The 26,496-nt window shown below is 41.9% G+C and overlaps 2 protein-coding genes across 2 annotated transcripts; both read left to right on the top strand.

Moving 5' to 3' along the window:
- Positions 1-5,610: 5,610 nt before the first annotated feature.
- On the top strand, positions 5,611-11,819 carry LOC115921550. Its single transcript, XM_030979054.1, has 2 exons — positions 5,611-6,110; positions 6,637-11,819. Exon 2 carries the CDS (start codon positions 8,441-8,443, stop codon positions 11,810-11,812), a length of 3,372 nt encoding a protein of 1,123 aa, XP_030834914.1. The 5' UTR covers positions 5,611-6,110; positions 6,637-8,440; the 3' UTR covers positions 11,813-11,819.
- Positions 11,820-11,985: 166 nt separating this feature from the next.
- On the top strand, positions 11,986-26,415 carry LOC115921814. Its single transcript, XM_030980033.1, has 4 exons — positions 11,986-13,698; positions 23,807-23,950; positions 25,364-25,580; positions 26,372-26,415. Exons 1-4 carry the CDS (start codon positions 11,986-11,988, stop codon positions 26,413-26,415), a joined length of 2,118 nt encoding a protein of 705 aa, XP_030835893.1.
- The last annotated feature ends 81 nt before the right edge of the window (positions 26,416-26,496 follow it).

The following is a 26,496-nucleotide window of genomic DNA, read 5'->3' as shown; positions in this document are numbered from 1 at the left end:
ATATTTATAACATGCATGATGCACATTTCTGAAGATATCCTTTAAAAAAAGAGAAATCTTGGATTAACAATGAATCAAATATTATTTTTATGGATTAAGAGTCAAGAACGGTACAACGAATCGTCGTCTTTCCCTCATATTTTTTATGAAACGTCAAAGCTTCCGCGCTTCGCGGGAAAACTCCCCCTCCCTGCACCCAGGCGCGGATCCAGGGGGGGGGGGCGAGCGGGACTTGCCCCCCCCCGGCCTAAAAAAAGACGGCTCCCCCTGAAAAATTGTGACCAAAGAAGAAACAAAATTAGTGCTCACTTCCCCTCCCCCCCCTACCGGTATTTAAATTTCAGCACACTTAATTTAGGAACAAACGGGACACCTCACCTATGTTCAAAAGTGTGTAAGCATTTTGTTGTTATAGGCTTACGTGTACTTACTTATTGTTATCATGATCTTGAGTGAAATGGCACTATAACTGAATTCCGAGCTTAAAGGTATTACAAAGTTTTCGTATGGGGTCATGAATTTGGTTCAAATTAACAATTTCGGAAGCATATGCGTTCCTACAATATTCATTGATCGTTGGCGCGGTTGAAATCGAGTCTAAAGTTATGAAATTATAAATAATAAACTCTTTATGTTGTATAGCTCCCTCTCAAGGTCAAGATATTAATTTAGCTATGAAACAATGTTTCTTGACTAAAATCGACCGATTAGTTATTCCCGTTTGGAAATTATATATCACAACTACATGTTCTGAGATTTTCATGGTCGCAGCTACCATTGTACGGCCATACGCGCTATTTGAAATTTATCAAAATTTACCGGGAGCACCGGTAAATTTTTATATTCAATTTTTCTCGAAAACAGAAGTGTTTTAGGCGCTAATTTTTGTAGTGCTTATGATACATCCACAGGGGCATCCAAATATACTAAATTGTAAAGATTCACTATCCACCCAATTTCAAAATTTACCAAAACTTTGTATTACCTTTAACTTTACTTTTAAAAAAATAATAGAAAAAAAAAGGAAACACGAATGGGTGCAATGAAGTTAGCAGCAATGAAGACAGGTTTTTAATTGTTTAGAGGTGGGGCGGGGGGTAGTGAGCACTATTTTTTGGGAGGCCCTCAAAAATTTGAAAAATTGCATCCCCTCCCCCCCCCCCCCCCCTCCTGACGCTCAGGGGGGGGGGCATCTATAAAAAAAAAAAGTAAATTAAACGTGTTTTTACACGTTTTTCCCCCTGGGGGGGGGGGCGGGCTGTTTGCAATCACTCATGCGTGAAATGTGCATCATATGAGTTGCATCAAATGAAAGAGGAGGATCTAAGCTGTACAAATATGTGTCATTTATTAATTATAACGGTGATTAAGTTATGATAAATCATCGATAATTCTCGGTTTCGTTTTTTCTGGGACGCACTGTATATCAACGTGCAATACGCAAGCGCGTGGACTTCAAACCCTCTCTGCTCGCCGCTGTACAGGATTGTGTAGCAAGTAGAATGGTAACGAATAAGAAATTAGTCTTTCTTTTGCTCTCTCACCTCTCCATCTCTCTCCTTATTTCTAGTTCGCGGTTGCTCTATCCTCCCTCCCCCTCCCACGCTTTGTATTCTCTTTCTTTTTAGAAGAAAGATAATGAGGGGGAAAAAAAAAAAAATTATAACATCTCTTTTGCTCTCTCTCTCTCTCTCTCTTTAGTTACTCTATACAGTCTTTATTTTTTTTCAAAAATGCTATTCTTATCTTTCCTTCTTCTTTTGACCCCTTCTTTTTAAATCTCTCTCAAACAACCGTTTGAAATATCCTGTAGACTTATTTTTTGATCTCCACACTTTTATTATCAATCGTTTCAAACTATATCACTGCACATCTTTAAATCAGTTCTAAGAAGAAAAGAAAGAGAAAACACTTTTTTGTCATATGTTGCTTTTAATTTATATAAATAATGAGACTAAAACATGTGAAAACATTTTTAAATCTTTTCAAAATACTATACACATATTGTAAGGAATTACAAGGATTTTCATAATGAGGTGTGCATTTGAGGATACGGATTGAATGACACCTTAATGACACCTTAAGTAAAGAAAAACGTATTGATGTTTGGTAGAGGAAAACATGTGTACAAAGGTTGCAATAATAGTATATGAATAAATGATATGATTGTTTATACAACATCCTAATAAGCGAAGTATGATCGACCTTCGGCAGCTGCATATGACCCAATTATATTCCACCCAAGAAGGCGGTATTATTATAAGAAGATAACTGTGACATCAATTTTGTAAGTAAAATCTACGTTATCCATATCCTTCTGTTTATTATTGTTTCATGGCAAGATTAATTTTACGAGGATCATCGTTGGATGTTTTTCTTTCCTTGTGTCTATACAAAATTCGAATAGGTTCGGAGAATAGCCGAGCTACCTAATCCTATCGTATTTGGTAAAATCACAGGCTGCCGTGTAAAAAAAAAAAACACGCGTAACGGCTGTGTCCCGGCATTTCTTTTAAATTTACAAGCAACGAAGGGAATTTCACGATTCATTCTAATGAAACCGCTTGCAAAGAGTCTCACGAGATATACTTTTTAGATGTGTGCATGATGTGCATGTGGTGAATTAGCATTGAGCAATTATAAGAGGTGAGGTCTACTTGTAATCAGGGGCGTCGCTAGACCTTTTTCAGTGGGGGGGGGGGGGGGGGGGGGGGGTGTAGAGGCCAACGATTACCGACAAACTAGCCACCAATTACTGACAAAATTAAATGTCCCAATATCTACAAATTCAACCCTATAAACCTGGGGCCGAAGCCTAAATGGTTTTCCTACGGACTATCTATAGTACTTGCATATGCGCAAAATGGTCATTTTCCTCGACGACATGAATATACGAATTATTTCTTCAATTTAGTCAGCATCATAGCTATATATTTTAATGCAGGCGCGGAGCTAGGATCTTATTTAAGGGAGAGGCGGTAGTGAGCAAGACAATCACTAAAAGCGCGCTCATTAGGGAATGTGGGTGATGGGCCTCCCGCGCGAAGCGCAGAAGCTTAGACGTTTCTTTAAAATATTAGGAAAAGAAGACGATTAATTGTACCGTTTTCGACTGGTAATCCTTGGCTGAATGAAGTTCCCCCTCCAACCCCCCCCCCCCCTCCCGCGCGAAGCGCGAAAGCTTTGACGTTTCATTAAATTATTATAAAAAAGAAGACAATTTGTTGTACCGTTCTCGACTGTTTATCCTTTTCTGAATTCAGTCCCCCCTCCCGCGCAATGCGCGGAAGCTTTGATGTTTCATTAAATTATGAAAAAAAGCGGACGATTCGGTGTATTGTTCTCGACTCTCAATCCTTATCTGAATAAAGCTTCCCCGTCCCGCGCGAAGCGCGGAAGTTTTGACGTTTTATTAAATTATTAGAGAAAGAAGACGATTCGTCGTACCGTTTTCGACTCTTAATAAGCCCTATTCATCTGAATTCAGTTCCCCCTCTCGCGCGAAGCGCGGAAGCTTTGACGTTTTCTTAAATTATAAGAGAAAGAACACGATTCGTGTTCCTTTTTCGACTCCGAATGAGCCCTATTAATTTTGTCTCAATTCAGTTTCCCCCTCTCGCGCGAAGCGCGGAAGCTTTGACGTTTCCTTAAATTATTAGAGAAAGAAGACGATTCGTTGTACCGTTCTCGACTCGTCTAAATGAAGTTTTCCCCTTTCGCGCGAAGCGCGGAAGCTTTGACGTTTCCTTAAATTATTAGAGAAAGAACACGATTCGTTGTACCGTTTTCGACTCTAAATAATTTTAGCCGTATTAATATTGTCTGAATTCAGTTTCCCCCTCTCGCGCGAAGCGCGGAAGCTTTTACGTTTCCTCAAATTATTAGAGAAAGAAGACGATTCGTTGTACCGTTTTCGACTCTTAATAAGCCCTATTCATCTGAATTCAGTTTCCCCCTCTCGCGCGAAGCGCGGAAGCTTTGACGTTTTCTTAAATTATAAGAGAAAGAACACGATTCGTTGTTCCTTTTTCGACTCCGAATGAGCCCTATTAATTTTGTCTCAATTCAGTTTCCCCCTCTCGCGCGAAGCGCGGAAGCTTTGACGTTTCCTTAAATTATTAGAGAAAGAAGACGATTCGTTGTACCGTTCTCGACTCGTCTAAATGAAGTTTTCCCCTTTCGCGCGAAGCGCGGAAGCTTTGACGTTTCCTTAAATTATTAGAGAAAGAACACGATTCGTTGTACCGTTTTCGACTCTAAATAATTTTAGCCGTATTAATATTGTCTGAATTCAGTTTCCCCCTCTCGCGCGAAGCGCGGAAGCTTTTACGTTTCCTCAAATTATTAGAGAAAGAAGACGATTCGTTGTACCGTTCTCGACTCGTCTAAATAAAGTTTTCCCCTTCCGCGCGAAGCGCGGAAATTTTGGCGTTTCATCACAATAAAGAGAAAGGAAGACGATTCATCGTACCGTTTTCGACTCTTATTAAGCCCTATTCATCTGAATTGTCGGCCGCCATCTTGAAAAATAGCCCGAATGTCAGGGAAAATGTACGGAGTGGCCATTTTGAAAGAAAAAAAAAGAAAAAAGGGCCTCCTCCTTCCCATTTTTCGAAAAAAACAGGACGCTATAAGCATGTTTTTTTTAATTTGGCCTTAAATTTAATATTTAAAAAAATCCAACTGTTACCGGTAGTTATTCTTTAAGCCACTGGAACTGCGAAGAGTTCCGTAGTGTGGCGTACCGACTACGCAGAAATTAGGCTGCGTATTAACGGGAAAATAGTCCCTGCGTAGGTTATGCGTAGGCTGGCGTACAGGTTTGCTTATGGTTGCTTACTGTGTGGAAAGCTTTTACTGCTTTGTCGATCTGGCGTAGGGTAGCGTACTGTTGCGTAGGCATGTAGCGTAGTGTTGCGTAAAAAGGCGTACTTTCTGCGTCAAGTTTCTACGCCAAAAGTACGCGAACAAAATTAAACATGTTGAATTGTTTTCGTTCATCACTCAATTCGCTGCGATGTGATCTCTCCCCCCCCCACAACTTTGAAGAACGTAACCCCCAAGCTTTTGGGGGTTTATGGGCCCTTGATATACACTCAACTCAGGACCCGCGGAAATCCGCGGGATTCGAGGGGGCGCAGGCAAAAAATTAAGTTTATCATTTCGGAGGCTTCATTTCAAATTCTTGGGAAATTTTCGGGGGCTACTTTTTCAACTTTCGGGGGCTCTTTTCTGGGGGCTACTTTTTCATTAATTCATAAAAGGATAGGCCTACACTTTGTTGAGATTTGTTTAGTAGGCTAAGGCTTCAGGCTTCCTACTTCATAATTGCCTATTTAAAAAAAAAAACATTTTTCTAGTTCAATAACTAAGTTTTCATGCATGATTTGATGCAAGAACTGTAACATAATAGACCCTAGATTGTGATTATTTCTGACCATGAATTTCGATAATCATTTTTCAAAGTAAAATTTTCACAAGAAAATCAGACAGTCGTTTAAAAACGTAGACATTAGTAATACTTTTACTAATCCTAAGCCCAGGTTTCGCAAATCTATTCACGAAACTATATTGAAATCGCGGCAATAATGATGCAAACCAACAGATAACTGTGGCTGCCGCCAGAATTTGTCATTAGTATTTTTAATTTTTGTTCATAGCACCACCTATTTTACATGTGCATCGCCCTTTAAGTAATTTCTCTTTGTTACTTAAGAAAGATTTACAGCGCATGCCTAGCGCGGGTCAATGTCAATAAAAGGCCTACAAACACATTTTTAGTACGCACGAGAAAATAGTTCCATACATTCAAGCATAAGAAATAAGTTATTATCATTAATTATGTACTGAAATGTAAAGTAATGTTCATTGAAATGCGAATAACATTAGTAAATTCTGTCAAAACTAAATCGTTGGTCTTTTTAAGTAAAATTCCAGTTGGACAAATTATTTGATATCCGTGTGCCGATAAGTTCGGTGAACGCGTTGACCCTTGGCTTTTCTGAATTACGACCTGGCCCAAGCAATACGTGTTTTGTGGGGTCTTCAAGAAACGCCAAAGTTTCAAGGTATATTTTGCTGCCCAAGGATGGAAAAGTCCTGCCAACGAGGTATGTTATGGCAGAAATGTATTTAGAACAATTTCATATTACTTACATGATCTATCAGTTTGTAATTTTGATACATTATAAGTGTTTTTTCATGTTGTGATTAGTAGCGTTCAGTGAGCTAGTTTTCCACACACGTGAGATTGTTTACATCTAACGCTAAATTATGGAAAGCCATTTGAATATTTCATGTTTGAGTAATTATTCGTGAATAAGAATTCTCTGTAAATCAGTAGCATATAAAACTTGCTTTTATATTCATAGTCTTAACTAGTATGCTCTTAATGCATGTTTATCAAATTTCTCGTAAGAGACTTGTAGCTCATATCATAAATGTTTTATCATGAACCCTTTTTATACTCATTCTGACAAATCATATCTGTATGAACAACTCTCGTTAAGAACATCTATCTGGTTTATCAACTCTTTAAATTGACAAGTAATCTGTATATTTACTTGTGTACATATATTTGTATCTTTCGCACGGTATTTATTATTCTGTGCTATTTTATACTTTTTATGTTCACAGTTTTCACGGCACTGTTCATCACTGTTACTTTGTTTTGACAATCGTTAAGTCAAATAAAGACATTCGTCACCAGAAAATGAACATCCGTTTCAACGTTGAGTTATTTTGATCCTGCGGCAGCAACAGTGAAAACTCGGATGGACATGACACCTGAGAAATCCATAATTGGATCAACTACTCAAGCCAAATATTTGATGTGATGTCTGGAACTGCATTCGTCCTCACCTGGCCACTAAGGAAGCTGACGAGGAACTCGGCAAGACACGGGCAATCAAACGGCTTGGAGGTTGATCATCGCTCAAGGATGTCAGGTTCATTTTCATCAAAATAATTGAAGATTGAAATCAAAGAAAGAACACTAGAACATTTATATGCGATTGAAATTTCTCGTTTGGAAACTTAAGCAATAAACAAGCTAAAGATTGATTTAGGCTTGCATATCAACTTCTCGAGAGAATTTCAGATTTAAAACCTTTAAGATCTCTAACAGAGTCTTGGTTCGTATCCCAGAATTGTAACAGCTATTTATTCTGATTTGTTTGGATAACGTAATTTAAAACAACATAAGACTTGATTCCCTTATGATGTTTGGGATTTAAATTTTCAGCTAAGATTATAATTTTCTTAAAATACTTATCTAACGAGTGGAGATAAGTTTACAGAATTTGTTATGTGTATGTAACATCTCATCAAGAATAACCTTGTGTGTGCACTTATAGATGATTTTGAGACAAAATAACATGATCAAGTTCATTTGAAAGGATATTTTTTTATTAAGATTGAAAAAAATTCTAAACTAAAAAGAAACTGATTACCGATAGTGTTTTCCTTTAAGAACAAGGGAACAAAAGGTCATAATAATTTGAAATTGATTAGAAATCGGGTTACCTTGTTGATATTGGAATTGATTTGGATTCATGATAATATCATTAATTCTATGCTACGTTTGATATTTTTATTATTTCAAAGCTTGAATGTATCGAATTGTATGTCCTGCGTAGCGCTGTGTTTTTATCGTGCCCGAATTGAGATTTGGGTTAAAGCAGTTATCTTTGCTATTTGTTATCAGCTACTGCCATTTGCTGTTACCAGCCCACTCCCACACGCCCATTTCTATTTCACTTCCAAACTTTGATTCAAATTCAAACTTCAAATTTCGGTCAAGATTATTTAAATTTGATCTCAAATACTGATTTTCTCGTTGGTTTATTTACCTCAAAAATATATCGTTCAATATGGAAGGGCAACAACCAACTGAAAATAACTTGACTACTGACTCGACTAACTTACCTCCTGAAACACTTCGCCGCTCCACTCGTCCTGTCAAATTGACAGAGAAAGCATTGCAGAATAAAGAAGACGACCTTCAAGGTAAGTTTTTTGTTGAACATATAGATTTGCATTCGATCATACAATCTACTCGAAATAGCTTATTGTCTCAAAACATTGATGGTGATAGCTTAGCAGTGAATAAGCTTGACATTACTGCTAGGCTCAATTCTTTGAAGGAGATATTTGTTGAGCTAAAAAGGCTCAATGAAGACTCCATTGATGATGAGGTTATTGAGGCAATGGATGAATCTTCTATTTCTGTTCGTAATATCTTATCGGATATTGATAAGGTATCCAACATGTCTTCTTCTAGACAACCATCAATTCGGTTGGCGCACTCAACACAATCACGACTCTCGAGGACATCTTCCAGATCGTCACGACGAGTTGCAGTCGCAGCAGAAGCCGCTGCATTACAAGAAGAGCTTACAGCCCAGAAGCTTCAAAATGAACGGAAAAGGAGCTCGAAAGAATGGAACTTGAGGAAGAAATGAGGAGGAAGCAAGTAGTTTTCAAAATGTCCGAGCTGAAAAGACAACTAGAAGAGGAAAGACTACAAGGCAAGCTCAAGGCACAAGAAGCAATTATGAGAGTCTACGATGAAGAAGATGGAACCAGCACAGTCTCTTCTTCATCCTCGCGTGGAGGTAAAACTGTTGTCAAAAAGATCGAAGATCAGCCAAATCCAACTGATGTGATCCCAAGGGCATCTCCCAAGTTAGAAAGCAAATTGATTGATGAACCAGCCTCCATCGTGTCACAGCAAGCGCAAGTAGTGCTTGATCCCCAAGCTCCGATGTTCCAGCCAAGATCACCAGTTTTAGATCTCGCTGATGCCTTGGCTCAGAGTCGTCTACCCGTTCCGGAGCCGCCAATATTCACTGGAGACCCACTCCAATATCCAGATTGGGTGTCGGCTTTCACTACTCTGGTAGAGCGAAGAGGCATCCCTCCTGGTGAAAAAATTCACTACCTTCGAAGGTATCTTGGTGGTCCAGCAAAGGAGGCAGTCAGTGGCTACTTTCTCCTGAGGTCAGAAAATGCATTTGAGCAAGCAAAGAGCACCCTTCAAAAGAGGTTTGGCAATCCATTTGCTATTGCTGAAGCCTTTCGGACAAAGTTGGATGTGTGGCCCAAGATAACCAGCAAGGATCACAATGGGCTGCAGCGGTTTGCAGACTTCCTTCAACAGTGTCTGGTAGCCAAGGCTGAGATTGTCGATCTCAACATTCTGGATGATATACGAGAGATCAACCGAATGGTTGCTCGACTACCAGATCATATCGTCCATAGATGGAATCGCTCGGTGGCACAGACAAAAAGGGAGCGACTTTGTTATCCTAGGTTTGCTGACTTCGTTTCTTTCATTGGGAACGAAGCAGACATTGCTAATGATCCTCTGCTCACTGTGGATGTTGGCAAGACTAGAGAGAGAAAACAGGAAACCGCAGTCTCAAAACGGGTAACCCTCTCTACGTCTGGCTCAACTTCACAGAAGCAATGTCTGTTGTGCAAGAGACAACATCATTCCCTGAATGACTGTCGGGAATTCCTTCGGAAAGACATGTCCCAGAGAAAGGATTTCATCAAAAATGAAAGACTTTGCTATGGCTGTCTTGAAAAAGGCCATATGTCTAAATATTGCCAAAGCAGACTGGTCTGCAAGAAGTGCAGTAAAAGGCATCCAAGCTGCCTTCATGAGGACCAAAGAGATTCGAACAAGGCCAACTTGGCATCAAGCCAACCGAAGGAAGCTCAAACCGCATCGACCTCAAATCCTCAAGCTGTAACGCACAAAGTACAAGGCGATGAACGTAGTGACCTTACATCAATGATTGTGCCTGTGTACCTTTCTAGTACAGAGAGGCCTGACAAGGAGGTTCTAGTGTATGCACTACTAGACTCCATGTCAAACACCACCTTCCTTTCCGAAGATGTCGGCCAAGACCTGGATGTACAATCCCAGCCTGCCACATTGTCGTTGACAACTTTGACAGATGAGATATCGATCTCAACCTTCAAGTATGACAATCTTCGTGTCAGAGGTTTTTATTCCTCGGAGAAAATTCGTCTACCCTCCACATTTACTAGGCAGTCTATCCCTCTGGACGACAGTCATATCCCGACTCCAGAAACTGCCTCCAAGTGGCCTCATCTCGTGTGTGTGCAGGATATGATAGCGCCAAAACAAGACTGTCCTGTCGGTCTTCTGATTGGCTACAATTGTGCACAGGCCCTTGCTCCTCTGACGTCAGTCCGAGGCCAAAATGGTGAGCCGTATGCTGTCCAAACAGACCTTGGTTGGAGTATTGTTGGAGGTCAGTCTGACTTGTCCAACAGCTTCGATTCGTTTGGCCACACATACAGGACAGTCAGCATGAAGGTAGAGGCCCCGATCGATATCAAGAAGGTGACATTCGCTTACCAGTCTCCCTTAAAGGAAGCGACTGCATCGGATTTCCTTCAGCTCATGGAAAGGGACTTCCAAGAAGCTGAACAAGCTGATGCAATGTCACAAAATGACAAAAAATTCATTCAAGTTGTCACCGAAGGTTTACGCCAGAGAGAGGATGGGTTCTATGAGATGCCTCTTCCATTCAAGAAAGGACCGCCATCTCTTCCGAACAATCGACAGGCTGCTTTGGGTCGATTAGCAGGTCTCAAGAAACAGTTCCTGAAGAAACCTGAATATCACAGTCACTACAAGGTATTCATGAAGGAGATCTTGGCACGCGGTGATGCAGAGATGGTCGGTGATAGTAGTGACAAAGGCTTGTGGTATATTCCTCACCATGGGGTATATCACCCTAAGAAGCCTGGCAAGGTCAGGGTTGTATTCGATTGTAGCGCCAGGTATCTTGGGACAAGCCTCAATGACCATCTCCTGCAAGGCCCTGACTTGATTAATCCTCTCATCGGTGTCCTGTTGAGATTTCGCCAAGGTCCTGTGGCATTCATGTGCGATGTGGAGAAGATGTACCACCAGTTTAAGGTTGCAGATCCACATCAAAACTATCTGCGTTTCTTGTGGTGGGAGGATGGGGATCTCTCCAAGACCCCAGTAGATCATAGGATGAAGGTCCACCTCTTTGGGGCAACCTCATCTCCGGGCTGTGCCAACTTTGGCTTAAAACAGATTGCGGAGGACCACAAGAAACTCGGTGACCGTGCAGCCAACTTCCTCAAGAGGAACTTTTATGTCGATGATGGCCTAAAAAGCATGTCTTCTGAACAGGAAGCAGCTGTGCTAATCAAGGACGCAACTCAAATGTGTGCTAAAGGCAATCTACGTCTGCACAAATTTGTGTGCAATAGCAAGGACGTAACCAGCACCATTCCAAAATCGGAACGTGCCACTGTCACGAATGCAAGTGTTCAGCTAGGTGAACAAACCTCACCAATCGAAAGAGCTCTTGGGCTTCAGTGGTGCGTCAGTTCTGATGAGTTCTGCTTCCGACTTACTCTGAAGGATCAACCCCTCACTCGACGAGGTATTCTAGCTACAGTTGCGTCTGTATATGATCCCCTTGGTCTCATTGCACCAGTTGTCCTTGCTGGCAGAATGATTCTGCAGGAAATGTGCAAACAAAAGATGGATTGGGATCATCCCGTTCCTGACTATCTTCGGACAAGATGGGAAATATGGAGACAGGAGATCCTGAAGCTAGAAACTGCAAAGATTCCTCGCTGCTTCCAGCCCAAAGATTTCGGAGAGGCTGAGGAAGTGGAATTGCACCACTTCTCAGATGCCTCATTATCTGGATATGGACAATGTTCATATGTCAGATTACGAAATCAAAGGGGCAAGTCCACTGCTCTCTTGCCATGGCAAAGGCGAGAGTAGCACCGCTCAAGCAGTCTACCGTCCCCAGACTGGAGCTTCAGGCAGCAACCTTATCTGCCAAGGTTGCAAAAATACTGAATAAGGAGCTAGACTACAGCTCAGTCAAGAATATCTTCTGGACCGACTCCAAGGTTGTTCTGGGTTACCTGTACAACCAGTCTAAGCGCTTCCACATGTTCGTTGCGAACAGAGTGGATTGTATTCTGAGAACCACAAGTTGTAGTCAGTGGAATTATGTTACTAGCGGTGATAATCCAGCTGACTACGCATCACGTGGACTGACAACAGAGGAACTTCTTTCGTCAAACTGGTTAGGAGGACCAGACTTCCTTTGGGAAAGTGAAGTTGCTAAGCAAGATGTCACACTAGAGGTTTCTCCTGACGACGTTGAAGTGAAGTCTTCGACAGTACATACAGTAATGTCAAAGACCAAGATTTCAACCTTTACGTCATTTGAAGATAGGTTGAACCGCTTCGCCATGTTGGACAGCGCTATTAGAGCGGTAGCTGTACTAGTGAGGTGTTGTTACAGGCGCAAGGGACATGACATAGATGATGTTGAGATCAAAAGAGTCGCTGAGAGAAATCTCCTGCATGCTGTCCAGAAAGAAGCCTTCTGTGATGAAAGACAGCAAATCAAATCTGACAAACATGCTGTGTCAAAATCTAGCCGCCTGAGTCAATTAGATCCATTTCTTGACAAACAAGACCTCCTACGGGTGGGAGGACGCATGAAGAGGTCTGAAATGGTGTATGGAGTTAAGCACCCTATTATCCTTCCGAAGGGTAGTAGACTTTCCATGCTTGTCGCACTTCACTATCATGCGAAGATTTCTCACCAAGGTAGAAATATGACCATCAACGCAATCAGATCAAGTGGATACTGGATCATCGGTTGCAGAAGCATTGTCTCATCTCTGATCGGCACATGCACCCATTGCATTAGACTAAGAGGCAAGTTGGGTGGACAGAAGATGGCTGACCTTCCATGTGAACGACTTGAGCCATCGCCCCCTTTCACTTATTGCGGTCTGGACTGTTTTGGTCCATTTGTAATCAAAGAAGGGCGCAAAGAGCTCAAGCGCTATGGCCTCATCCTGACATGCATGGCAATGAGAGCCATTCATGTGGAAGTATTGGATGACATGTCATCCGATGCATTCATCAACGGACTGAGATGTTTCATTGCTATTCGAGGAAACGTAAGGCGGATTCAGTGTGACCAGGGCTCCAATTTTGTTGGAGCCAAGCATGAACTGAAACAAGCTCTCCGTGAGATGGATGCGGACCATGTCGCCCGCAATCTTCTGGAGCAGAACTGTGAGTTCAAAATGAATCCTCCTTCCTCTAGCCATATGGGAGGTGTATGGGAGAGACAAATCAGAAATGTGCGCAATGTTCTCAATGGATTATTGGAACAGTGCGGAACGCAGTTGAATGTCTCCTCTCTACGGACATTTCTCTATGAGGCCATGGCTATCGTAAACAGCCGTCCATTGAGTGTGGATAACCTGGAAAGTCCTGATGGTCCTCTTCCGTTGACTCCCAATCATGTTCTGACCATGAAATCCGGTCTTATACTGCCTCCACCTGGAAGCTTTGAAAGGGAGGACATCTATCTCCGCAAAAGATGGCGTCGAGTCCAATACTTGACACAGTTGTTCTGGACACGATGGCAGAAGGAGTACCTGCACACGCTTCAACCAAGAAAAACTTGGACTGAAAAGAAGACCAATGTGCACGTAGACGACATAGTACTCTTGAAAGATGAAGCCATTTGTCGGACAGATTGGAGAGTTGCGAGAGTCATGGAAACAATGTCCAGTGATGATGGTCTAGTGCGGAAGGTGCGACTTCTCATGGCGACCCCAGACTTGGACAAAAAGGTAAGCCAGTAAATAAGAGGACAACTCTTGAAAGGCCAGTACACAAACTGGTAGTTTTGATCCGCAGCACCGACAAGGCGATTGAAGACTAAGCTTGACTTTAATAGCTGACATTCACTTTTACCCAGACAAATGGCTTTGACTAACCTGGACTTTCATCCTGCCCTGACATTCTAAGAAATATTTTCTCAATTTGGGGAAGACCATTTGTATTTATAAATTTTGCAAGTCGGTCAATTCCTTGTTTTGTTTCAAATAGATAGTTTTGTTGTTTGAAAAATCAGTTAGATGATTTGGGTGGGAGTGTGGCTGCCGCCAGAATTTGTCATTAGTATTTTTAATTTTTGTTCATAGCACCACCTATTTTACATGTGCATCGCCCTTTAAGTAATTTCTCTTTGTTACTTAAGAAAGATTTACAGCGCATGCCTAGCGCGGGTCAATGTCAATAAAAGGCCTACAAACACATTTTTAGTACGCACGAGAAAATAGTTCCATACATTCAAGCATAAGAAATAAGTTATTATCATTAATTATGTACTGAAATGTAAAGTAATGTTCATTGAAATGCGAATAACATTAGTAAATTCTGTCAAAACTAAATCGTTGGTCTTTTTAAGTAAAATTCCAGTTGGACAAATTATTTGATATCCGTGTGCCGATAAGTTCGGTGAACGCGTTGACCCTTGGCTTTTCTGAATTACGACCTGGCCCAAGCAATACGTGTTTTGTGGGGTCTTCAAGAAACGCCAAAGTTTCAAGGTATATTTTGCTGCCCAAGGATGGAAAAGTCCTGCCAACGAGGTATGTTATGGCAGAAATGTATTTAGAACAATTTCATATTACTTACATGATCTATCAGTTTGTAATTTTGATACATTATAAGTGTTTTTTCATGTTGTGATTAGTAGCGTTCAGTGAGCTAGTTTTCCACACACGTGAGATTGTTTACATCTAACGCTAAATTATGGAAAGCCATTTGAATATTTCATGTTTGAGTAATTATTCGTGAATAAGAATTCTCTGTAAATCAGTAGCATATAAAACTTGCTTTTATATTCATAGTCTTAACTAGTATGCTCTTAATGCATGTTTATCAAATTTCTCGTAAGAGACTTGTAGCTCATATCATAAATGTTTTATCATGAACCCTTTTTATACTCATTCTGACAAATCATATCTGTATGAACAACTCTCGTTAAGAACATCTATCTGGTTTATCAACTCTTTAAATTGACAAGTAATCTGTATATTTACTTGTGTACATATATTTGTATCTTTCGCACGGTATTTATTATTCTGTGCTATTTTATACTTTTTATGTTCACAGTTTTCACGGCACTGTTCATCACTGTTACTTTGTTTTGACAATCGTTAAGTCAAATAAAGACATTCGTCACCAGAAAATGAACATCCGTTTCAACGTTGAGTTATTTTGATCCTGCGGCAGCAACAATAACAATTTCAAAGTGTCAAATCTCTTCGATTCGAGCTCAGCTTAGCTGAACTCACACACACTTCAGCGTAACTCCAGCAAGCTCGAACACCGGCGCCGGACGCCTGCGGTGCGCGGTGCCGGTGTTGGAGCTGCACTGTGTGTTGATCGAATGAAAGCAGCTTGCGACTGAACTGTCAGTCCATTGGTTTTCTTGTGAAAACTTTCCTTTAGAAAATGATAATCAAAATTGAGTATACATGGCCGTAATAATCACAAAATAAGCTTTGATTTCATACCTCCATTCACGAAAACTATATAAAAATCGCGGCAATCGTGATGGAAATAGGTCTCTAAGTTTGGACGTCGACGGGAAGCCCCGTTCATCTCTTGTGCAGCTACTATATGCAAAGCACGTCCTAGCTACAACAAAGCACATCCTATAGAAAGATACCTAACACGGGGTAAGTCATACCCATTCAGCATGCATTTAATACGCAACTTAATGTGAGTGGATAGTCATCGGTCGTGTGTCTACGGATGTTATGTTGAATATCCATGAGGTTTCTCTGTCGTCACGCATATCCTGCATTATGCATGTCGCGTCTGTTTTCGCCCTGGACGTCGACACGGAGGAGGACCTCGGGCGGAGTGTAGCCAATTCCACAGAGTTGACTCTCCCGCGGACGACGGCACCGGTCACCGGTAACCCGAGGGGAGGGTTCAGGAGGAGATAGCTGCACCAACTTCGGTCGGCGATCTCATTAAAAAACAATAGAATACAAAGGCTCGCGGAGACGTCGCGCCCCCCGCGGAGCCTTAGCGTATTACTTATAGTGACTAGCAGGACCCGCGGAAATCCGCGGGATTCTAGAGGGGGGCGGGGGGTGTAAATAGATATATAAAGACTGTCTAAATTAAAACCACCAAGAACTTTATTTGCCATTCAGGCCATTAAAAAATATACATGTTTAGCGTCCCCGCCCGCTTTTTTAAAAATATTTTATTTTTTTATTTTTTTTATTTTTGAAAGAAAAAAACAGCGTTCCCGCCTGCTTCCTTTTTGGGGGCCGCCTCCTATTTTTTTTAAAATTTATTTATTTATTTTTTTTTATTATTTTTTTTTTTTTGAAAGAAAAAAAACATGAAAAGCACTGCTAAAATGTAATTCTGATTTTAAAAAAGAAAAAAAAAATTGTTGGCCGCCATCTTGAAAAATAGCCTGAATGTCAGGGAAAATGTACGGAGCGGCCATTTTGAAAGAAAAAAAAAGAAAAAAAGGGCCTCCTTCCCATTTTTCGAAAAAACAGGACGCTAAACATGTTTTTTTTTTAATTTGGCCTTATATAAAATTAAAAAAACGATCCAACTATACCGGTAGTTATTCTTTAGGCCACTGGAACTGCGTAGAGTTCCGTAGTGTGGCGTACCGACTACGCAGAAATTAGGCTGCGTATTAATGGGAAAATAGTCCCTGCGTAGGTTATGCGTAGGCTGGCGTACAGGTTTGCTTATGGTTGCTTACTGTGTGGAAAGCTTTTACTGCTTTGTCAATCTGGCGTAGGGTAGCGTACTGTTGCGTAGTCATGTAGCGTAGTGTTGCGTAAAAAGGCGTACTTTCTGCGTCAAGTTTCTACGCCGAAAGTACGCGAAAAAAATTAAACATGTTGAATTGTTTTCGTTCATCTTGCGTACCCCTTTCCGTCCCCCAGCATATAGTAACGTAGGTCAGCGTAGTTGGTACGCAACACTACGCAACGCCACGTATTGACCCCACGCCAAATAAAGTATTGAAAATATGCTCATCTGACCCTAATTAAACGCCTAAACCCCCCGAGCTTTCGGGGTTTATGGCCCCTTGAAACCCGTGGACCCCACGCCTACACTCAACTCGCTTCGATCTACCTGACCCCCCCCCATACTTTGAAAAATGTTTTGTGGGGTCTGCATGTAACATGTAAGATGCAGATTTTTTTTTGTAACATGTAAGATGCAAAAAAAAAATTTTGCCCCCCCCCCCTCCCCCCAACGATCTTATGGCACTTCGGCCTGCCCGCTGTTGTGTTCACGTGTAGGCCTACTTCAATGAATGGATAGACATAAATAGTCGCATGGATGGATACATAATATAGCGTATAGTTGTCGAATATTGGCATGTTTGGCCCTTCATAGTCTCTTCGACTCTGTATAGCTAGCTCAGCTCACTCACTCACTCAGCTCAGTCGAGCAGCCAGCGCAGCTGCACTGCACTACACACTGTATGCGTACGGCAGAGCTCTTGAAACTGAACGATGTTTTTCTCTGATTTTCTTGTGAAAACTTTCCTTTAATAAATGATAATCAAAACTGAGTAAACATGGCCAGAATAAGCACAAAATAAGCTTTGATTTCATACCTCCACTCACGAAAACTATATAAAAATCCCGGCAATAATGATGGAAATAGGTCTCTAAGTTTGGACGTGGATGGGAAGACATCTGTTGCGCTGATCATGAAATAAGCTAATAAATATCAAATAAAGACTCGACTCATTTAAATTTTAAATATGAGGTCTACATTTTAATCAAAATTTAAAAAATGGTAAAGATTACAACATCTAAAATATACAAAACAAACACGGGGAAGAAAAAAAACACTTGAGACGGAGGCGGGATCGAACCCGTGCGTGCAAAAAGTGCAAGAGCTGCCGGCGAATCGAACGCAGCCGGCGCCTCAGACCGCTCGTCCACTTCCGTTTCATGCTAAAGCATGAAATTCGTGACGGATAAGTGGGACGTGCGGACGCATCGACGACGTCGACGACGACCGGGACGTCGCACCGGGCCGGGACGTGGCCAATTCCGTAGATTGAAACCCCGTCCGTCCGCGGGACCGCCCGGCGGCGCCCGGGGGCGGGCGGGAGGGGAGATCTGGGCGCCGTAAAATGGAGCCCGGATACCCCCCTCGACGCCTTAGCGTATTATACTATGGACTAGCAGGACCCGCGGAAATCCGCGGGATTCTAGAGGGGGGCGGGGGGTGTAAATAGATATATAGAGACTGTCTAAATTAAAACCACCAAGAACTTTATTTGCCATTCAGGCCATTAAAAAAATATACATGTTTAGCGTCCCCGCCCGCTTTTTTTTTAAATATTTTATTTTTTTTATTTTTTTTATTTTTTGAAAGAAAAAAAACAGCGTTCCCGCCTGCTTCCTTTTTGGGGGCCGCCTCCTATTTTTTTTTTTTTTTTTTTTTTTTTTTTTTTAAATTTTTTTTTTTTTTTTGAAAGAAAAAAAACATGAAAAGCACTGCTAAAATGTATTTCTGATTTAAAAAAAGAAAAAAAAAAATTCGGCCGCCATCTTGAAAAATAGGCTGAATGTCAGGGAAAATGTACGGAGCGGCCATTTTGAAAGAAAAAATAAAGGGCCTCCTTCCCATTTTTTCGAAAAAACAGGACGCTAAACATGTTTTTTTTTTAATTTGGCCTTATATAAAAAAACAAAAACGATCCAACTATACCGGTAGTTATTCTTTAAGCCACTGGAACTGCGTAGAGTTCCGTAGTGTGGCGTACCGACTACGCAGAAATTAGGCTGCGTATTAATGGGAAAATAGTCCCTGCGTAGGTTATGCGTAGGCTGGCGTACAGGTTTGCTTATGGTTGCTTACTGTGTGGAAAGCTTTTACTGCTTTGTCAATCTGGCGTAGGGTAGCGTACTGTTGCGTAGTCATGTAGCGTAGTGTTGCGTAAAAAGGCGTACTTTCTGCGTCAAGTTTCTACGCCGAAAGTACGAGAAAAAAATTAAACATGTTGAATTGTTTTCGTTCATCTTGCGTACCCCTTTCCGTCCCCCAGCATATAGTAACGTAGGCCAGCGTAGTTGGTACGCAACACTACGCAACTCTACGTATTGACCCCACGCCAAATAAAGTATTAAAATATGCTCATCTGACCCTAATTAAACGCCTAAACCCCCCGAGCTTTCGGGGGTTTATGGCCCCTTGAAACCCGTGGACCCCACGCCTACACTCGACTCGCTTCGATCTACCTGATCCCCCTCGCCCCCCCCCACAACCCGTGGACCCCACGCCTACACTCAACTCGCTTTGATCTACCTGACCCCCCCCCCCCCACACTTTGAAAAATGTTTTGTGGGGTCTGCATGTAACATGTAAGATGCAGATTTTTTTTGTAACATGTAAGATGCAAAAAAAATATTTTGCCCCCCCCCCCCCCCCCCCCCCCAACGATCTTATGGCACTTCGGCCTGCCCGCTGTTGTGTTCACGTGTAGGCCTACTTCAATGAATGGATAGACATAAATAGTCGCATGGATGGATACATAATATAGCGTATAGTTGTCGAATATTGGCATGTTTGGCCCTTCATAGTCTCTTCGACTCTGAATAGCTAGCTCACTCACTCACTCAGCTCAGTCGAGCAGCCAGCGCAGCTGCACTGCACTACACACTGTATGCGTACGGCAGAGCTCTTGAAACTGAACGATGTTTTTCTCTGATTTTCTTGTGAAAACTTTCCTTTAATAAATGATAATCAAAACTGAGTAAACATGGCCAGAATAATCACAAAATAAGCTTTGATTTCATACCTCCACTCACGAAAACTATATAAAAATCCCGGCAATAATGATGGAAATAGGTCTCTAAGTTTGGACGTGGATATGGGAAGACATCTGTTGCGCTGATTTTAGGCCTAGATATCATGAAATAAGCTAATAAATTTCAAATAAAGACTCAACTCGTTTAAATTTTAAATATCAGGTCTACATTTTAATTAAAATAAAAGAAATGGTAAAGATTACAACATCTAAAATATGCAAAACAAACACGGGGAAGAAAAAAAAAACTTGAGACGGAGGCGGGATCGAACCCGTGCGTGCAAAAAGTGCAAGAGCTGCCGGCGAATCGAACGCAACCGGCGCCTCAGACCGCTCGTCCACTTCCGTTTCATGCTAGAGCATGAAATTCGTGACGGATAAGTAGGACGTGCGGACGCATCGACGACGTCGACGACGACCGGGACGTCGCACCGGGCCGGGACGTGGCCAATTCCGTAGATTGAAACGCCGTCCGTCCGCGGGACCGCCCGGCGGCGCCCGGGGGCGGGCGGGAGGGGAGATCTGGGCGCCGTAAAATGGAGCCCGGATACCCCCCTCGACGCCTTAGCGTATTATTATATGGACTAGCTGTTTGCGCCCGTTAAACGGGCGCTCTTTGCTGTGGCAGCCATTTTGCGTTCGTCCGCGGCATCAAACTTTTCAGCCTTTAGCTTCCGTAAAGATTGACATATATAACAATTCTATTTACAATTGTATTTATAATTGATTTCATCATGAAATAAGCTAATAAATATCAAATTAAGACTTGACTGATTTAAATTTAAAATATTATATTTTAATTAAAAATAAGCTAATAAATATCAAATAAAGACTTGACTGATTTAAATTTAAAATAGACCTATTATATTTTAATTAAAAATATTGATTGATATTCATAAATTTCTGTGTTTGCGTGGCGAGCTTCTTTTCGGTCATTTTCTTTGCGTACGCAAGAAATACAGCTCCGTTATTCATGAATGAGGTATCAAGTTGACCGGGATCATTGTCCGAATACCTGTAAGAAACGTCAATGAAATATATCAACCGGTTCAATTTAAAAAAATAAAAATTCAATTCAGCTCAGAAAATACAGCATCTGCTGCAATTACGGCCGGTTTTAAGCCCCAGAGTTCTGGAGAAGAAAAGGGCTAGAGATAGCTATGATTACTGATTAATTTTTTCCATTAAACATCACATCCTATTTCTACTACATCACATATATAGTCTATATAAGGTCTAGGCCTAGAATCTAGACGATTTTTATAACGCTGTTTGACCATCAATGACGCACCGTACTACCCGTTTTAATGCATTGATTTGATGAAGGAACTGTATCATAGTAAAAGTATTCTATCCAGCTATAGACAATGCCAATGGCTATGTTTTTAAACGACCGTCTGATTTTCTTGTGAAAACTTTACTTTGAAAAATGATTATCGAAATTTAGCATATATACATGGACAGAATAATCACAATCTCAGCTCAGGTTTCATACCTCTATAGTCACGAAACTATATTGAAATATAGGGGCAATAAGAGCAATTTCAAAATGTTGTCGAGTCTACTCTATAATAGCTCAGCTCAGCTCACCTCACCTCACACACAGTCACAGTTCCGACAGTGCTCGGCAGCAGAGGCGCACTGCACTGCCCGTGCCTCATGGCAGCTAGCTTGCAACTGAACTGTCAGTTACGATGAATTTCTTGTGAAAACTTTACTTTGAAGAATGATTTTCAATATTCAGTAAACATGAACAGGATAATACCAAAGTAACCCTGCTTGCATACCTCTATTCACGTAAACTATATATAAATCACGGCAATCATCATAGAATCAAAGACGAAGCGACTGAGCTGTGCGTGTGACGGTGAGCGTAGAATCATCGCATACATTACACACGTACGTTCGTACACGCAGCAGGTCCGGCTGGCCTACAAAGCATATCATATAAAAAGACGCATAACACGGGTAAGCCCAACCCGTGAGAGCGTGCATTTCTTACATCCCCTCACCCGGGTGAGTCATCTGTTAATGTGTATTTCTCTTACATGCTACAAAGCGTATCCTATAGCAAGAGGCCTAAACTCGGGGTAAGCCACAACCGTTACTACGTGATGTGCTACATCCATTGACAGAGTAGATTCTCGTCCGCTGTGTGTCTCTTTGTTGATTGCACAGAGGGCGGATGCACGCCTTGCCGACTCGCTCTCGCGGGTTCGTCGCCTCCTTGCAATCCGCGACGCCCGCCGTGCCCTCGTCCGCCCGTCCTCCCCGGGACCCCGAAACCGCCTTTATCGACGTCGACGGCGACCGCGACCGAAGATCGAACGGGGACGTGGCCAAATGGGTAGATTAAAACGTCGTCCGTCCGCGGGACCGCCCGGCGGCGACCGGGGGCGGGCGGGAGGGGAGATTTGGGCGCTGTAAAATGGACCCCAGATACCCCCCTCGACGCCTTAGAGTATTATTTTATTATACTAGCTGTTTGCGCCCGTTAAACGGGCGCTCTTTGCTGTGGCAGCCATTTTGCGTTCGGCCGCGGCATCAAACTTTTCAGCCTTTAGCTTCCGTAAAGATTGACATATATAACAATTCTATTTACAATTGTATTTATAATTGATTTCATCATGAAATAAGCTAATAAATATCAAATTAAGACTTGACTGATTTAAATTTAAAATATTATATTTTAATTAAAAATAAGCTAATAAATATCAAATAAAGACTTGACTGATTTAAATTTAAAATAGACCTATTATATTTTAATTAAAAATATTGATTGATATTCATAAATTTCTGTGTTTGCGTGGCGAGCTTCTTTTCGGTCATTTTCTTCGCGTACGCAAGAAATACAGCTCCGTTATTCATGAATGAGGTATCAAGTTGACCGGGATCATTGTCCGAATACCTGTAAGAAACGTCAATGAAATATATCAACCGGTTCAATTTAAAAAAATAAAAATTCACTTCAGCTCAGAAAATACAGCATCTGCTGCAATTACGGCCGGTTTTAAGCCCCAGAGTTCTGGGGAAGAAAAGGGCTAGAGATAGCTATGATTACTGATTAATTTTTTCCATTAAACATCACATCCTATTTCTACTACATCACATATATATATAAGGTCTAGGCCTAGAATCTAGACGATTTTTATAACGCTGTTTGACCATGAATGACGCACCGTAATACCCGTTTTAATGCATTGATTTGATGAAGGAACTGTATCATAGTAAAAGTATTCTATCCAGCTATAGACAATGCCAATGGCTATGTTTTTAAACGACCGTCTGATTTTCTTGTGAAAACTTTACTTTGAAAAATGATTATCGAAATTTAGCATACAACTATACATGGACAGAATAATCGCAATCTAAGCTCAGGTTTCATACCTCTATAGTCACGAAACTATATTGAAATATAGGGGCAATAAGAGCAATTTCAAAATGTTGTCGAGTCTACTCTATAATAGCTCAGCTCAGCTCAGCTCACCTCACACACAGTCACAGTTCCGACAGTGCTCGGCAGGAGTGGCGCACTGCACTGCCCGTGCCTCACGGCAGCTAGCTTGCAACTGAACTGTCAGTTACGATGAATTTCTTGTGAAAACTTTACTTTGAAGAATGATTTTCAAAATTCAGTAAACATGAACAGGATAATACCAAAGTAACCCTGCTTGCATACCTCTATTCACGTAAACTATATACAAATCACGGCAATCATCATAGAATCAAAGACGAAGCGACTGAGCTGTGCGTGAGACGGTGAGCGTAGAATCATCGCATACATTATACACGACGTTCGTACACGCAGCAGGTCCGGCTGGCCTACAAAGCATATCCTATAAAAAGACGCATAACACGGGTAAGCCCAACCCGTGAGAGCGTGCATTTTTTTACATCCCCTCACCCGTGTGAGTCATCTGTTAATGTGTATTTCTCTTACATGCTACAAAGCGTATCCTATAGCAAGAGGCCTAACTCGGGGTAAGCCACAACTGTTACTACGTGATGTGCTACACCCATTGACAGAAGTGGATTCTCGTCCGCTGTGAGTCTCTTTGTTGATTGCACAGAGGGCGGATGCACGCCTTCCCGACTCGCTCTCACAGGTTCGTCGCCTCCTTGCAATCCACCACGCCCGCCGTGCTCTCGTCTCGCCCGTCCTCCCCGGGAGCCCGAAACCGCCTTTATCGACGTCGACGGTGACCACGACCGAAGTTCGAACGGGGACGTGGCCAAATGGGTAGATTAAAACGTCGTCCGTCCGCGGGACCGCCCGGCGGCGACCGGGGGCGGGCGGGAGGGGAGATTTGGGCGCTGTAAAATGGACCCCAGATACCCCCCTCGACGCCTTAGAGTATTATTATATAGATAGATTGATATACCCTTTATTTAAATTCCATTTATAAAGAGCATTAATTACATGTATAGCTCATGTATGTTTATCATTCTTTCGTGTAAGCTCGAATAAGCTTCAAGGCTATATACAGTATGAATAGTTTAAGTGCAAAAACCAATATATCAATTTTTACCATTTGAAGACATTTGCAATTAACATTGTTGAAGAAATAAATATCTTCAAAATACAACTTCACATGCAATGAGTAAAATAAAATGAAAAAATCTCGGCGAATTGGTTTATGCAAAGGGTATGCAACTATACACGTAGGTTATATGCATTGCCTACGCAAAGACTATGCCAATACGTAGTTGAATTTCGGCCTAATTTTCAATACCACATAACTTTTTCCGTAGGACGATTATAATACCCCTTTAGCGAACCCATCTGAACTTCAATTGCAAGCACCCGGTGAAGGTTTTACGGGTCCTGCTAGTGAACAAGCAAGAGTGACACTTATATAGCACTAGTATTAGTATGGATAAGCTCCCAATATAATGAAAATTGTGCACTTTTTGACAAAAGCATGAAACTTCTAGCATAGCTAGTTTAGACCATAAGATTTATTTTCAGATGTGGAGGGAAGTCAGATTTGACCTCTGATGACCCTGAGAGGTCAAATCCAAAATGGCCGCCAGTCCGTATGGTCTAATGTACAAACACGCTTAACTTTTGAACCAAATAGTCCAGAAAAACGTTTTAGGTGTCATTTCAAACTAACTTGGGGATGCCAATTCATTTGGGAATACTTTTGAGTACGCCAGAACTCAAGCTTCCCCCTAAGACAACTACCCCCGGACAACTACCCACTAGGACAACTACATTTACCCCCGGACAACTACCACCCGAACAACTACCCCCCACGGCAACTGTCCTCTAGGACAACTACCCCCCGGACAACTATCCTAGGGGGTAGCTGTCCGGGGGGTAGTTGTCCCGGGGGTAGTTGTCCTAGGGGTAGTTGTCTGGGGTTAGTTGTCCGGGGTAGTTGTCATAGGGGGTAGTTGTCCTAGGGGTAGTTGTCCTAGGGGATAGGTGTCCTAAGGGGTAGTTGACTGGGAGTGGTTATCCGGGGTAGGATGTCCAGGAGGTAGGTGATAGAAGGAACCTCCCCTCCACCTCCGCCTCCTTCAGACCCCCAAGTTTTAGCATATCCAAATTCATGTGTATATAGTTGTGGTTCAGGGACAAAAGGCGTAATTCTTTTTATTATTTCATCAAAATTTTGTAGGATATTCGGCAGGTGATTGAGCAGCTAGGAAAACACAACCACTCCCAGTTCTACTGCTTCATTTTCACAATACTCACCCATGGGAAAGAGGGCTCCGTTTATGGCACGGACGAGTGTCTGGTGAGGATAGAAGACATAGTTGGTCGATTTAGTTCTGATCTATGTCCAACTTTGAATGGAAAGCCCAAGCTCTTCTTCTTACAAGCTTGTCGAGGAGGTAAGTCAAAATCATATCCGCATCGTCATCTTTTAGTGTACGTTTTTTCTATGTTGTTGAGTTGGACGTTTCATTTCCGTATGGCCCTAATTCTCCAAGCCTTCTGGGATCGTTTTATGAAACCAACTCCATGACAGTCATATCTTTGCAGTGGCGGATCCAGGGGGGGCACAGGGGGCACGTGCTCCCCCCCCCCGGCCAAAAAAAATGCTGAAATCAGCCCCAAATTCGCCAAAAATGTACTGGCAAACAGGGACGTGCCCCCCCCCCCCCCCGGCAAAAAACAAAACAAACAAAAACAACAAATTAGTGCGCACCCCACCTCTCCCAATGAGCGATTTTGCAACGGGGCGATTTTCAAATATTCGGGAGCAAAAAAAAAAAAAATGTGCTCTTATCCCCCCCCCCCCCGCTTATTCAGTGGCTGGCTGAGTCGTTGCGATTTGTTTGGATGTCCTCTTACCCCCGTGTGCCCCCCGTGTGCCCCCTCCGGGAAGAAATTCCTGGATCCGCCCCTGCTTTGTCGGCGACCTACGGAAATGTCAGGAAGTGGATAAACCGTGTCAGCAACATATTAATTATTTCGATAGTATTGGTTAAAAATATATAGTCTTTGCCATGATCGGTCAGATTTTATCCTGAATTCCCAAATTAGATTATGAGGCTAAATTTCACTCAAACTGGTTAAAAAAGCAAACATCTAAGCTAGTGGTAGCACAAATGATACAAACATCCAATTTGCATGAAAATGTGTTACTAATGATATGGACAAATGTATACAATTGATGAAGCTGGAGGTTGCTTTAGGGACAAGCGAATGGAAATCTACAAGTAATAGGATACCATTACTCATAACAAATCGAAAGAAGACCCTGAATTTTATTCAAGTTAGGAAAATAATTTAAACAAAATAGAT

Source organism: Strongylocentrotus purpuratus, unplaced genomic scaffold (genome assembly GCF_000002235.5).
Source record: "Strongylocentrotus purpuratus isolate Spur 01 unplaced genomic scaffold, Spur_5.0 spur5_scaffold_10, whole genome shotgun sequence".
Classification (NCBI taxonomy): domain Eukaryota; kingdom Metazoa; phylum Echinodermata; class Echinoidea; order Camarodonta; family Strongylocentrotidae; genus Strongylocentrotus; species Strongylocentrotus purpuratus.
This window is presented reverse-complemented; position numbering and strand designations above follow the sequence as displayed.

What these genes read in the sequence shown, in the direction of transcription:
- LOC115921814 (XM_030980033.1), top strand. Translation starts at nt 11,986, where the DNA reads ATGTTCGTTGCGAACAGAGTGGATTGTATTCTGAGAACCACAAGTTGT. An exon ending in CCCCAGACTTGGACAAAAAG is followed by an intron (nt 13,699 to 23,806) that starts GTAAGCCAGTAA and finishes TTGATTGCACAG; the next exon opens with AGGGCGGATGCACGCCTTCC. An exon ending in CTTACAAGCTTGTCGAGGAG is followed by an intron (nt 25,581 to 26,371) that starts GTAAGTCAAAAT and finishes CAATTGATGAAG; the next exon opens with CTGGAGGTTGCTTTAGGGAC.
- LOC115921550 (XM_030979054.1), top strand. Translation starts at nt 8,441, where the DNA reads ATGGAACTTGAGGAAGAAATGAGGAGGAAGCAAGTAGTTTTCAAAATG.